The sequence below is a fragment of the Hippocampus bargibanti genome, linkage group LG10 (assembly GCF_051943395.1).
Source record: "Hippocampus bargibanti isolate YZ-2025 linkage group LG10, ASM5194339v1, whole genome shotgun sequence".
Lineage (NCBI taxonomy): Eukaryota > Metazoa > Chordata > Actinopteri > Syngnathiformes > Syngnathidae > Hippocampus > Hippocampus bargibanti.
Genome location: NC_142743.1, coordinates 24,004,359 through 24,017,645, shown reverse-complemented (window position 1 = coordinate 24,017,645; position 13,287 = coordinate 24,004,359). Strand labels below are relative to the sequence as shown.

Genomic DNA, 13,287 nt, shown 5'->3' with positions numbered 1-13,287 from the left:
GTGGTTGCGCATAGTCGAGAATGGGCGGGAAAACGAATAACCAAGCAACTAGTGATGTGTCGTTAGCGAACGAGCCGGTTCTTAGAGCCTGATCTCTGAAGTGAACGAAGAGAGCCGACACCTAACAAGGAGCCGGAAATGGGAGCCGATCACTACAACGAACTAGTGAGGGGAATTCCGGCTCTTTTTAGGGAGCCGTTTCCTTTGGCTCAGCTCACCAAAAAGGGTCGGCTCTTTCGGCTCCAAAATGGCTCCTCAGGTTGATTGTTGCTTAAATTAATTTACAAGCAAAAATAAGGTCAAATGATCTGTAAAAAGAATTACTTATGTAAAAAACGCGTGTGGCTGCCGCTGCTCAGCCACAGAAAAACTTATCCTGTGACTGTAAAGTGACCTTGAGAGTTTTGAAAGGTGCTTATAAATGAAATGTATTAGTGTTATAAAACAAACATAAAACAACGTGGAGTACAACATGGAGTACTACATTATATGTATACAGAATTTGAATTTGTATTTGAAAGGAAAAAAATATGAAAATGAGAAGAAAAACGTTTATTTTCTCACTCTTTTATACTGTGCACATGACATTCAAAATCATTTTAAATCCAACACGTTTTTCCAAATCCCTCCCCCCACACAAAGATACACTTTCACATGCTAGCACTTAGCATGTCATTCAATGTACAGTGATACCTTGGCTTACGAAACTTAATTGGTTCCCAGACAGTGTGCAAAGCGATAAGTGTGTATCCCAAAAATTAATTTCCCATAGGAAACCATTAAAATGAGAATAATCCGTTCCCGGGTCCCCATAAAACATAATTTTCAACTTTCTAAGTTTCTAAAACTACACAAAATATACCTTATTTTACGGATGATAAATGTACTGTGGTATTGTAATAGAGGACCAAAACAAGCCGGCTGCCAATTTTTTTTAGGACAGGCTCGTTCGCGACACATTGTGGCAGCTCCGTGTGTATCCCAAAAAAATAGTTGGTATGCCAAGGTAAAATTTTCATAAATTTAACGTTTAACCGAAAAGTTCGTAAGCCAAGGGGTTCGTAAACCGAGGTATCAATGTACTCCTCAGGGACTACTGGGTGTAAACTCGAGAAAAATGACAAATATATGAACCTTTTTTTCATTTATCATAGTGGGAGTGTCAAATTTGCAAACTATAAAAAGTCGGCGGTAGAAAATGGAGCAAATGAGTGGTAGTTATAAATATGAGTGTTTGACATTCTCGCTTTTTTTTAAAGATACAAGTATTTTTTTTTTCAAAATGGTAAATCAAGAAAAGTCTTAGCAGCTTCAAGCGGAGTTTTGCTGGTCTTTCAAAATTTACAATAAACAATTTACAAGATCACCGATGTAGTTTTCTTTAGAATCTGTCAGATGTGACATTTTTGTAATTTCTAAACATATGTTTAAAAAAAAAAATTCTATGTCGTGGCGTCTCCAAAGGATTCGTATTTTTCAACAACGATTAGCATGTAGCGCAAGAAAAAGAAAGCAAAGTCAAGGCACATTTTATCAAAACATTTAGTATAATAATACTTATATAATAATAATAATAATAATAATAATAATAAATTGTATTTATAAGCGCCTTTCAAAAAAAAAAAGTTTTATGATCGTCCCAGCTAGCTAATATCTGTCTTGCTGACTGACTGTTAGCTGGCTGGCTGTAGGCTATTAGCGATGTATTAGCTATTTATTAGCTATCCATTAGCTAGCTAGCTATATTAGCTGCCTAGTTGGCTGGCTGTAAGCTGTCTAGCTGGTTATCTATTCGCTATCAATTAGCTAGTTAGCTAGCTATTAGCTGTCTAGCCGGCTAGCTGTTGGCTATCTAGCTGTTGGTTATCTATTCGCTATTTATTTGCTATTCATTAGCTAGATAGATAGCAATTAGCTGTGTAGCTGGCTGGCTGTAAGCTGTCAAGCTGTTGGTTATCTATTCGCTATTTATTTGCTATCCATTAGCTAGCTAGCTAGCATAAGCTGTCTAGCTGGCTGGTTGTAAGCTGTCTAGCTGTTGGTTATCTATTCGCTATTTATTTGCTATCCATTAGCTAGCTAGATAGCTATTAGCTGTCTAGCTGGCTGGCTGTAAGCTGTAGGCTATCTGGCTCTCTATTAGCTATTTATTTGCTATCCATTAGCTAGCTTTCTATCTATTTGAGTTACTTCAGTGTTGAGTGAATGCAGGCGCATGTGGCTGCCGCTGCTCACCCAGAGAAAAACGTATCCTGTGACTGTGACCTTAAGTGTTTTGAAAAGCGCTTATAAATGAAATGTATTATTATGCTATGCTAACTGATAACATTGTTGGAAAGGCGTCCAATTTTGACTGTCAAAATAATGTTGCTGTCCATTGAGTTTTCTTTTCAGACAAAATGTAAGAATTGGGTTGCTAGTGAGAAGCTAGCCTAACTAGCCTACTTTTAGCTTTTTTTTCCACAATAGCTCAGAACCATAAATGTGTGTTTATCACAATAGGAAAAGGCCTTTGAGACTCAAGAGAATTTGCATGGAATGTTGAGATGTGTCTGTCGGACTCAAAAATGACAAAAAAAAAAACGCCTTTTCACTTCTTGTGGGTCACAACATTCATATCGCTATTATTATATAAAAAGCCTTTTTTTTTACAACTTCCTTGATGGATTTGTCGAAAGTGCATTTTTTCTTCCCAAAAAAGATCGATGAAAAGGTTTCTTCAGCCGTCATCTGTACTTCATTGAAGGTGTCGGACGTTTCGCTTCTTATCCAAGAAGCTTCGTCAGTGAACTAAAATATTATGCTGGTAGTTTTGCACCTATATATATATAGGGCCAAAACTACCAGCAAAAGATTTTAGTTCACTGACGAAGCTTCTTGGATAAGAAGCGAAACGTCCGACACCTTCAAACAGCTGAAGAAACCTTTTCATCGATGGACCCCTCCTGTACGACTGAGAGCTTACACAGACCCCCAAAAGATTGTCGTATTGAAAAATAACATCTTTATAAATTCAATTTTTTTTTTTGCTGAAACAAAGATTGATTTGAAAGGCCATCATTCCCAACAGGAGAAAGCATCGTGGCTTTCGGAGGATTGAGGGTGAATCCCTGTAGTTTTCACTTTTACGTTACTTTAACGTTAGATGATTTCCTTAGTGCTCCTCTAACCAAGATGGACGCTCGCCGCCGGGCACTTTCAACTTGATGTGGAACTGCTTCAGCGTATGCTCCAGTTGCTGTTGGTTGCCCGAATAGTAGGCAGCAATGGCGTTGTGGAAGAGGATCAGCTGGTTGTGCAACACCTTCACCTAAAACCATAATAATCACAAACAATAAGTTGAAATCTTCATATACGGGGATACCTTGGCTTATGAACTTAATTGGTTCCCAGAATGTGTGTGTAAGGTGAAAAGTGTGTATTCCAAACATTAATTTCCCATAGGAAACCATTAAAATGAGAATAATCCGTTCCCAGGTCCCCAATAAAATATCATTTTCAACTAAATATGCCTTAAAACGACACACAATATACCTTATTTTATGTATACTAAATGTGTTAGGTATTGTAATTAAATAAATAAACTGTACGGTATAATAACGTTGTTTTATTTACCTTTGTGATGGTCGTTGATGGCTTAATGGAATGGATAGCTTTTTGCATAAAGTGTCTCAATGAGCTCTGGGTCGTACATTTTAGAAGCAACAGCAACAGATGCAGGCAGGCACACTAGAAACTTCATTGATAGCTGGTTCCCTTGCTTGCATTTTCTCTGCAGTCTACACTCTGCCTTTGAACAATCAATAAAGTTGAAACAAGTCCAAATTTCAGTGTTTTCTATCCATTTTCTCACTATTTCACTTTTTTTTCAGTTTTGTTTTTTGTTTCAAGCTCTGTCATCTCCCCTTCGTATGTGTGTGTATGTGTATGTGTTTCTGTAACCCCTCCCCCCTGCTGCGTATGCCCCCTCCTCTACCACGGATCTTGACCAATCACGTGCGGCTTGCGGGGAATAGAGGGGAAAAGAAAGCCGGCTGCCATTTCAGGAGCTCCAAGAACCGGCTCGTTCGCGAATGACACATCATTCATTGTGGCGCTCCGTGTGTTTCCCGAAAAATTGTTTGTATGCCATTATATTCTTGCGAATTCAACGTTTATAAAGCGAAAGGTTCGCTAGCTAAAGCGTTCGTAAGCAGAGTTATCACTGTATTATCAAATTGTGGTCCGGTAGTTTAGTGATGTGACGTTGAAATCCCGCTTCTGTTAAAGGCAGAAAAAAAACAATTAGTGACAAAGAGGCCTATCTTCACCAACCTTGTTCTCCTCCAGGAATTTGAGCTTGACAGAGACGTCGCTGCGCATCTTCTCATATTTGTCGCGGTGCATCTGGAAGAGTTGCTGGGAGTGCTCTATCTTGGGAAGGGTGTTGGCGTCGCGTGGACCTAAATTCAGCTCCTCCAAATCTGTGCGGTAGGCGTCGTACTCCACCCTGTTCACGTGTACATTTAATATCAAAGTTAAAGTGTGTCAAATGGAATTGAGTGTAAACAATCGCAGCCGGTTTCACATTCAGATACAGTCATACCTTGGCTTACAAACTTAATTGGTTCCCAGACTGTGTAAGGCAAAAAGTGTGTATCCCAAAAAAATAATTTCCCATAGGAAACCATTAAAATGAGAATAATCCGTTCCCAGGTCCTCATAAAACATCATTTTCTCATTTTTGAAGCCTTAAAACTACACAAAATAGACCTCATTTTATGGATAATAAATGTGTTATGGTATTATAATTATATAAACTGTACTGTAGAAATAGTACTGTAAAATAGTCATTTTATTGACCTTTTTGATGGTTGTTGATGGCTTGATGGAATGGAGTGAGCGGTTTAATCAGCAATAAACACTTGATGAGGAACGTAGCCTTCTTCTTTCACCTCTTTAATGTTTAAACCACCTCCCCTCACTGTTGCGTTCTTGACCAATCACGTGGCTTTAACCGAAGACGGTGAATAGAGGACAAACAAAATGTCGGCTGGCATTTTCTTGTTAGGAGAACGGGCTCGTTCGCGAACGACACGTCACTCATAGTGGCGTTCCATGTGTATCGCGAAAAATAGTTTGTATGCCAAGGTAAAATTTTCATAAATTTAACATTCGTATACCAAAAGTTCATAAGCCAAGGGGTTCATAAACCGAGGTATCACTATACTTGGCCAATAAAGATGAATCTGATTCTGAAACATGAAAGGACATTTGATGATTCAATGTTTTGGGCTACGTTACGATGAGACGGGTGTTTAATTTGCGTTTGTTTGAACAAACTCAATGGGAAAATTAGCAACAAGCTAATGTGAAATTGTGTGTGTTTGCTTTGTCTGTTTACTCGCAGAGCAGATTACCTGGCAATCTCATATTGCTTGATGTTAATCATGGTGTCCTCGATGGTTTTGTCCACCAGGGTGTTGACGCTGCTGATGAAGAAGTTGATGGCGCCAAGCAACGTTTCCCCATTTTTGGACAATAGTTTTTGGGTGTCAGCATTGTAACCAAACTCCTCCTGAAATTTGGGAATTTTAAATAAATACAAAATAAATGAGCAGCGGGGAAAAAAAATGCACTGACGTGAAGTTCGGGTGTCTTGAGGCTGAGGTCGGCGAAGGCGTCGCCGAGATGCCTTTGCGTCTGCATGATCTGCGCCAGCTGCGTTGCCAGCGTCTGCGCCAGCCTGATGACGTTCTGGTACTTGCGCTTGTTATCGCGCAACACGTCGATCTGGGCCTCCAGATCCAGGTCCACCGTCTTGGAGCCGCGGCCCAGCTTCTCCGATAGAATCTGACGGGTGCACTGGAAAAGAGGGCCTCGTTCAAACAACAACTTCTTGAGTTGATTCGATTGGACGCAATTGAGGTGCTAGTAAAATCAAAGGTGCAATGAAAGGACAACCGACACCATTTTTTTGTTTCCTAACTGACATCAGAAAAACGTTTTATAGCATCTAAAATACCCAAAAACACGCAGGCGGCTGATATTTTTAGTCAAATCCAAAACACCAATAAAAATGACTTAATGTCCCAAAACTGCCACAAAATGAGCTTGGAACTGGGCAGATTCAGAAAGTCCCGCCCCCTTGTTCGTGATGTCACTATTGGTTACACACTGCCTTGCTCCAGAATCAAAACAATGGCTTCAGATTGGGAGAAGATCCTTTCTTGTTACTCATCCAGTTATGAATATGATTCAAATAGTTTTGAAGAGGAAAGCATAAATGTTTGCCATCTATTAAAGAAGTCCTTCCGTATCAATTCGAGCCATATGGACTCCAATGTAGCGCCCAGAAAATGCACAAGATGGCGCCCAAGCTCCGTTGGAAATGGGCTGATTTGTCTGCTGGGAATTTGTGTCAACTAGTATCAAATAGTAGTCTTGGTGCAACACACAACGCTTCACCATCGCGTTATTTATGTTTTTTCCTTCTAATTTCGCCATCAACACGAAGTTTTCAGACCAAACAAAGTACCCAAAATGCATTGTGTGTCGCTTTCTCGGTCAGGGGCGTTCCCTCTGTGACGTCACGTTAGGCATCGTCATCAACTCGACTTCCTGAATATTCAGCGCGAGTCTTAAAAGGTAAAATATATGCGGTGTAATCTGTGTAAAATGCGCTCAGTAGAAGTCATTTGAAGTGATTTTAAAAATTATGGACGCAACTCGTCCGTAGGTGTCGGTTATCCTTTCAGGGGACAGAAAACCAAAACAGATCCAGACAAGCCAGACAGACTTATTTTACTTACTTTGTAAGTATTGATGCTCCATTTTCTGACAAGATCTAGTTTCTCCATAGCTGGACTCTTCATGTCGTCAGACAGGACCAATGGTCCACTCGATGGCTGTGTGATGGTATCATCTGCGCGATTATTAAGAAATATGAATTGAGCGTGTGAAAATGACTTTGGCTAAATGCGGCAGGGAGCGAGGCACAGAATGCTGGTGAACAAAGGTAGTTGAGGAGTAGAAATGGTAGTTAAAGAGTTCATAGGAGGACAATCAATAGCATACAGAGCGCCGAAACAGATATTATAGTTGAAAATTGTAAAAAGGTAAAGGGGGTGCATAAGCCTGCGATTAGTTTGCGTCGCCATCCCTGAGTCCCCGTCACCTTGGGTGCTTGTCTCCGCCTGGCTCTCGCTGGAGGAGCGCGCCAGGCGGCTTGCGACAGCCGAGCTGGGTGCAAAGGTCGCGGGGGACGCTGGGAGGCTCGACGACCCTGGGAGAGAGTCACAATTGGCGGTGGCCATTTTTTTATTTTTTTTTGCATAGTCGGCAGTTTGCCATTGATTTCCCCCGTCGGTTGCTTTTAATTTCGATGACGGCCATTAAACAAAAACCTGCGTGGAACGCCGGTGTCAAACATAGGGAAAATCGCCATAGCAACGTGGATCGCCTCACCACAGAGAGTGGGAGATTCACATTTGCACTTCTGACAGGAGGATGAAAAGCAAAGTCGGACTTCGAGGTCAAGATGAAAAGATTAAATTCAAACTATGTCCGCTTTGCGGAAAATACGGTGGACATGATACAAAAAAACGGTTTGTAGCGCGAATATCAATGAGAAGGTTTCTTCAGCCGTAATCTGTACTTCTTTGAAGGTGTCGGACGTTTCGCTTCTTATCCAAGAGGCTTCGTCAGCAAACAAATCTCTTGCTGGTAGTTTTGGCCCTGTATATTTCCCTAAAAATTCTCCCAAAAAAGACGTGGGAGGGATAATACTAGTGGGCCTCAATCTGCAGTACATATGCACCTAAAAGCTAGCAACCACTCATTTGACGACAATGAGGTTAAAATCTTAGCGAAAGAAAATAGATGGTTTGAAAAGGGAGCAAAAGAAGCTATTTTCATAAAACAGCAAAACCCTTCACTGAATCACCATGGTTGGGTGAGGTTCATTTTGGATCCTTCCTACAACCGACTTCTTAGGCAACATAGGCTTAGTTATGCTGATGAGGTTCATACCAGATCAAATGGGGGCAATCAAGCCAGTCGTAGACCCCATACTCAGGCAGGACAATAGAAGTAATCAGTGTAGCCGCAGGGAGTAGTCCTCTGCTCCCCACCAACCTGAGAGCAGGGACCAATCATAGCAGAGTCTGGTACCGCCACGTAGGGAAAACTACCAGCACAAGATTTGTTCGCTGACGAAGCCTCTTGGATAAGAAGCAAAACGTCCGACACCTTCAAATTTGTACAGATGACGGCTGAAGAAACCTTTTCATCGATGGACCACTCCTGTACGACTGAGAGCTTACACAGACGTGTAGCGCGGATACTCGCCGATTACTCGGAAAAGAGATAATTTACCTTTGTACGCACCCGATTCGACGATCCCTTCTGTCGTTGAGGCAAAGTCGCCTGAGGGGACGGAAGATTCCGGAAGGTCCGAAAACGCCGGTTTCCCCGGGTAAGAATCCTGTGGAAGAAAATTCCAATTTGACTTGGAAGTAACACACGTATGTATGGGGGGGGGGGGAAATGGCAGTTGGATTCTAAATACAGTGATACCTTGGCTTGCGACCTTAATTGGTTCCCAGACAATGTGTAAGGCAAAAAGTGTGTATCCCAAAAAATAATTTCCCATAGGAAACCATTAAAATGAGAATAATCCGTTCCCAGATCCCCATAAAACATCATTTTCTACTTTCTAAGCCTTAAACCTACACAATATATACCCGATTTTATGTATAATAAATGTGCTATGGTATTATAATTAAAGCAATAAACTGTACTATATAATAAAGTTGTTTTATTGACCTTTGTGATTGTCGTTGGTGGCTTGATGAAATGGAGTGGCCGCTTTCAACAGCATTAAACACTTGATGAGAAACGTAGCCTTCTTCTTTCACCATCTTGAGGAATGATCCCTTGGAGGTGCTTTCTCTGCCATAATTTTATCTAGTTCCTCATCAATTGTGTTCTGTTTAGCTGGGTTGATAGCTTTTTACATCAAGTGTACAGACGGCTTGTGTGGGTTATTTGTGGAGGCTGATTGATGGGATTTTTAACCTTGCAGTCTACACTCTGCCTCTGAACTATCAAAGTTGAAACAAGTCCAAATTTCACTGTTTTCAATCCATTTTATCACTGTCGTAAGCCTGTCTCTTTAATGTTTAAACGACCTCCCCTCACTGCTGTGTTCTTGACCAATCACGTGGCTTTCACCGGAAGACTGGGGGTGGGGAATAGAGTCGGCTGCCATTTTCTTGTTAGGAGTACGGGCTCGTTCGCGAACGACACATCACTCATTGTGGCACTCCGTGTGTATCCCGAAAAATAGTTTGTATGCCAAGGTAAAATTTTCATAAATGTAATATTTGTAAACCGAAAAGTTTGCAAGGCAAGGGGTTCGTAAACTGAGGTATCACTGTAGTGGGGAAAAGGGGGGGGGGGGTCATAAAATCTGCACACATTCTTTGTCCTCTGAGAAATGACACATATAGCAACAATTGATCGAATTGGAATGTGAACATCATGGTCGTTTCCGACATCGTAGCGTCGTCTTTACGCTCGCCGTCGTGGCCGCGGTCGTGTTTGGAGGCCTCACCCTGCAGAACACACCCTCTGGATTCTGGTCCAGCTCCCCGTTGCTGGTGACTGCGATCTCAGCGGCCGAGCTCCTCTGCGATTCCTCAGCCATGTCGTCCACCTGCGATGGGAGGGAGGGGAGGGGATAGAATCCCCTTCGGAGTTAGTTACGACATCACCGGCACGGCGTGGGGAGCCATTTTGTGGACGTGGACCGCCAGCGGCGTTTATCCCCATCAGACAATTACAACTATCAGGGATGTCAATTTTGAATTAAAAAAAAAAAATACAACCAAAGACCTTTGCCGTCTGCCGTTTTTTTTCCATAACTGAGCATGCAGATGATTTATAAGCGCCTTTCAAAACTCTCAAGGACACTTTACACTTTGTCACTGATTGATTACTATAAAACATGAGCGGCAAGCGAATGCGCTACCCGAGAGCCAAGAAACAAGATTTAGGTCACGACCTAAAGTGGCCGAATATAAGACGGTGTTTTGTTTTTATTTTGCATTAAAATAGGAGTGAAAAAGTGGGGGTTGTCTTATACAGTGATACCTCGGTTTTCAACCATAATCCGTTTCAGAAACCTGTTCGAAAACCGATTTGTTCAAAAACCAAAACAGCACTTTCCATTAAAATCAATGTAAAAAATCTTAATCCGTTCCAAGTCGAGAAAACAACTTTTTAACTATTTCATCGCATGAACCGGATAAAAACTAAGAGCAGGTCATGTGTAAAATTCTTTTTTTTTTAAACTTTGATTTTCATCAATTTTTAACATCAACATTAACATATATACATAAAAATCTCTCCACCGTTCTGCCACGGGGCGTGTTGGCACCTATCCCAGCTGTCTTTGGGCAAACACAGGGCACACTAACTTTTCAAACCATCCTCTGCTTGCTTTAAAATCATACTATTCAGGAGATCTTAACCAAATACGTCTGCACTTTCGCAAAAATAAAACAACAACGATATTAATGCATCGGTCACAATGAGGAAGACGTGACATCTAAGGAAGTGACGTATAAGGAAGCACGGGGTAGTCGAGTGATGCATTCAGATGCACTCAGTTTGGTTGAGAACCAAATTTCCGTTGTATACCGGGGCATACAAAATATGACATTTTTAGTTGAAATGGGAGGAGAACCGAGACGTTCGAAAACCGAGGTTTGACTGTGCATTTTCTGTTACGCTACATTGGAGTCCAGATGGCTCAAATTGATACGGAAGGACTTTTTTTTAATCGATGTCAAACATTTATGCTTTCCTCCTCAGAACTATTTGAATCATATTCAGAACTGGATGAGTAACAAGAAAGCATCTTCTCCCAATCGGAACTCTGAAGCCATTGTTTTGATTCTGGAGCAAGGCAGTTTGTGAAGGAGTATCCTGGCGTGACATCACGAACAAGGGGGCGGGGCTTTATGAATCTCCCCAGTTCAGAGCTCATTTTGTGGTAGTTTTGGGACACTTTAAGTCATTATTATTTGTGTTTTGCATTTGACTAAAAACATCAGTGTTGTGGGTATTTTAGATGCTATAAAACGTTTTTCTGATGTCAGTTAGGACACACAAAAAAATGGTGTCGGTTTTCCTTTAAATCATGACGAATTCAAGTGGATAGAGAAGAACCGCGAGCGCCGTAAGAAAAAAACAAATATGTTTGTGGTTGCAACACACCACCAAAGCACAGAACAGCAACAAACCAGATCAATTGCTAAAAAAAAACAAGCAATGCGCGGCGGAGAAAGCTAGCGCTTCTTCTACACCAAAATCACATCACAAAAGCCAATCTCAGAGGACAGTGATGATGCAATCGGAGGGAACAAGAGAAACCGCCACCATAAACCAGAAACAGGAAGCCCTAAAAGGATCCCGATTGCCCACGAGTGAACGTCAACGTCACCTTTATCTGAGAGTCACCGTCTTCGCATTCCTCTGCTGTGTGCACAGTCGGGTGGCCACCATTTTCTAAACCGAGGGCCACATTGCCGCCCTGCGCAATATCCTCGTTGCTGCCGACTGACTTATCCTCTGCGCTGTCAATACTAATGTCATAGAGCACATCGTTTCCAGAAAGGCTATCGCTACTGTCTGCATTTGGCAGAGACGGCGGCGGTGACGGATCGCCAACGCGTGGACTCTCCTCGGTTTCCACGCGAGGGTCCTCAGCTGAGGTATTGCCCGTTTCGGCATCAAGTCTACCCTCAGACATCCCTGGAAATAGACAGAGAGTAAATTATGAACTAAGCATCAACGGCGCACGTCAACCGATGGCTAGTACAGTGATACCTTGGCTTAAGAACTTAATTGGTTCCCAGACAGAGTGTGTCAGGCGAAAAGTACATATCCGAAAAATTAATTTCCCATAGGAAACCATTCAAATGAGAATAATCCGTTCCCAGGTCCCCATAAAACATAATTTTCTACTTTTCTAAGCCTTAAAACTACACAAAATATGCCATATTTTACGTATAATAAATGTGCTATGATATTATAATTACCAAAGATTTTAGTTCGCTGACGAAGCCTCTTGGATAAGAAGCGAAACGTCCGACACCTTCAAAGAAGTACAGATGACGGCTGAAGAAACCTTTACATTGATGGACCACTCCTGTACGACTGAGAGCTTCCACAGACGTATTAAAAAAACGGAAGGGGGGAAATTATAGTCTTTGTTGGTGGATTGTCCGTTTACCTCCTGATGGAATCTCAAAATAAATAAATAAACACAAACTTTGTGGCGTGAGAGGTTTTAATGTTGCCACATACACAATATGGAGTCATTTCGCCTCGGACCACTTAAAAGTTTCCAGCATAAAAAAAGCCCATTTTCGTGTGTCACCAAGTCCTATTTTCACCACCAAAAACGTAAAATCTTCATGTGTGTTGACAATGTAATAATACAACATTTTAATGTCCGTAACAATCATCACACGACATTGCCCGAGTTTTTTTCCGGACGTTCCATGACGTCGACGTTGGTTAGCTTAGCAACATGGGTAGCTAACCAGCTAACTCAAGCTAACCAAAAACTTGCCATCTTTTTCGCCAGTTTGAAGAAAGAAGCCCCCCACCCCCGCTCTCCTTTAAAAATAAAATTCGTGTCGTTCTCCAGGTTCGCCACATAAATGGCTAGGCGTCATAAAGAACCACAGTGTGGGGATGTTAAAAAAAAACGAAGCGGTCAATCATACCTGTCAATGGCCGTCGTGGCGAATCACGCCGAGTGTCCTAAACAGCAGACTGGTTCTTCAAATCCCCCAAAACACAAATAAATGCGAGTTTAACGCGGTGGCAGTATACCGCACTTGGGAGTTCGGACCCCGGAAAAAGTATTGAACTACAAAGGGCGATGGAGGTGGGACCATTTGTTGAATGCGCTCTCCCCCTACTGTTAAAAGCCGCAGTTTGCAAGTGTATCGCCTGGTTCCTTGATTTCGAATTTGAAGCATTCCTTTTTGGTGAAATTAAGTGGAGGTGAGGGTACGATTACACGCGAAAGTGGGCTGGAGTTACTTTGCTGTAGACTACAAATAACCCGGTTCAGTTTGTTGATTCAACTTCGCGTCCGGGTAAGAAATAGTGACGTATCGTTCGCGAACGAGCCGGATCTCTAAAGTGAACGAAAAAGGGCGGCTCCCAAGAAGGAGCCGGATATGGGAGCAGACATTTTTTGTCCTCTATTCCCCGGTCTTCGGTTAA

The 13,287-nt window shown here is 41.9% G+C and overlaps 1 protein-coding gene across 5 annotated transcripts; it reads right to left on the bottom strand.

Annotated features, from left to right (window-relative positions):
* Window positions 1–537: 537 nt before the first annotated feature.
* Window positions 538–13,123, bottom strand: arfip1 (ARF interacting protein 1). 5 transcript variants are annotated; one of them, XM_089006554.1, is made up of 10 exons: window positions 12,780–13,123; window positions 11,489–11,799; window positions 9,596–9,697; window positions 8,356–8,464; window positions 7,157–7,264; window positions 6,792–6,904; window positions 5,623–5,844; window positions 5,400–5,557; window positions 4,315–4,489; window positions 538–3,310 (listed from the first exon to the last, which is right to left on the bottom strand). In XM_089006554.1, the coding sequence occupies exons 2-10, from the start codon at window positions 11,795–11,797 to the stop codon at window positions 3,155–3,157; spliced, it is 1,452 nt and encodes a 483-aa protein (XP_088862680.1). In that variant the 5' UTR covers window positions 11,798–11,799; window positions 12,780–13,123; the 3' UTR covers window positions 538–3,154. The 5 variants fall into 5 exon arrangements, with proteins under 5 accessions (XP_088862680.1, XP_088862682.1, XP_088862683.1 ...); XM_089006556.1 differs by having other exon boundaries at window positions 8,368–8,464; XM_089006557.1 differs by lacking the exon at window positions 7,157–7,264.
* Between the last annotated feature and the right edge of the window lie 164 nt (window positions 13,124–13,287).

Bases quoted from the DNA above. Each gene is read 5' to 3' on its own strand.
- arfip1 (XM_089006554.1), bottom strand. From the start codon at position 11,797: ATGTCTGAGGGTAGACTTGATGCCGAAACGGGCAATACCTCAGCTGAG. The intron at 9,698-11,488 runs GTGACGTTGACG...CTCCCATCGCAG, and splicing joins ACGGTGACTCTCAGATAAAG to GTGGACGACATGGCTGAGGA. The intron at 6,905-7,156 runs GTGACGGGGACT...ATAATCGCGCAG, and splicing joins GGCGGAGACAAGCACCCAAG to ATGATACCATCACACAGCCA.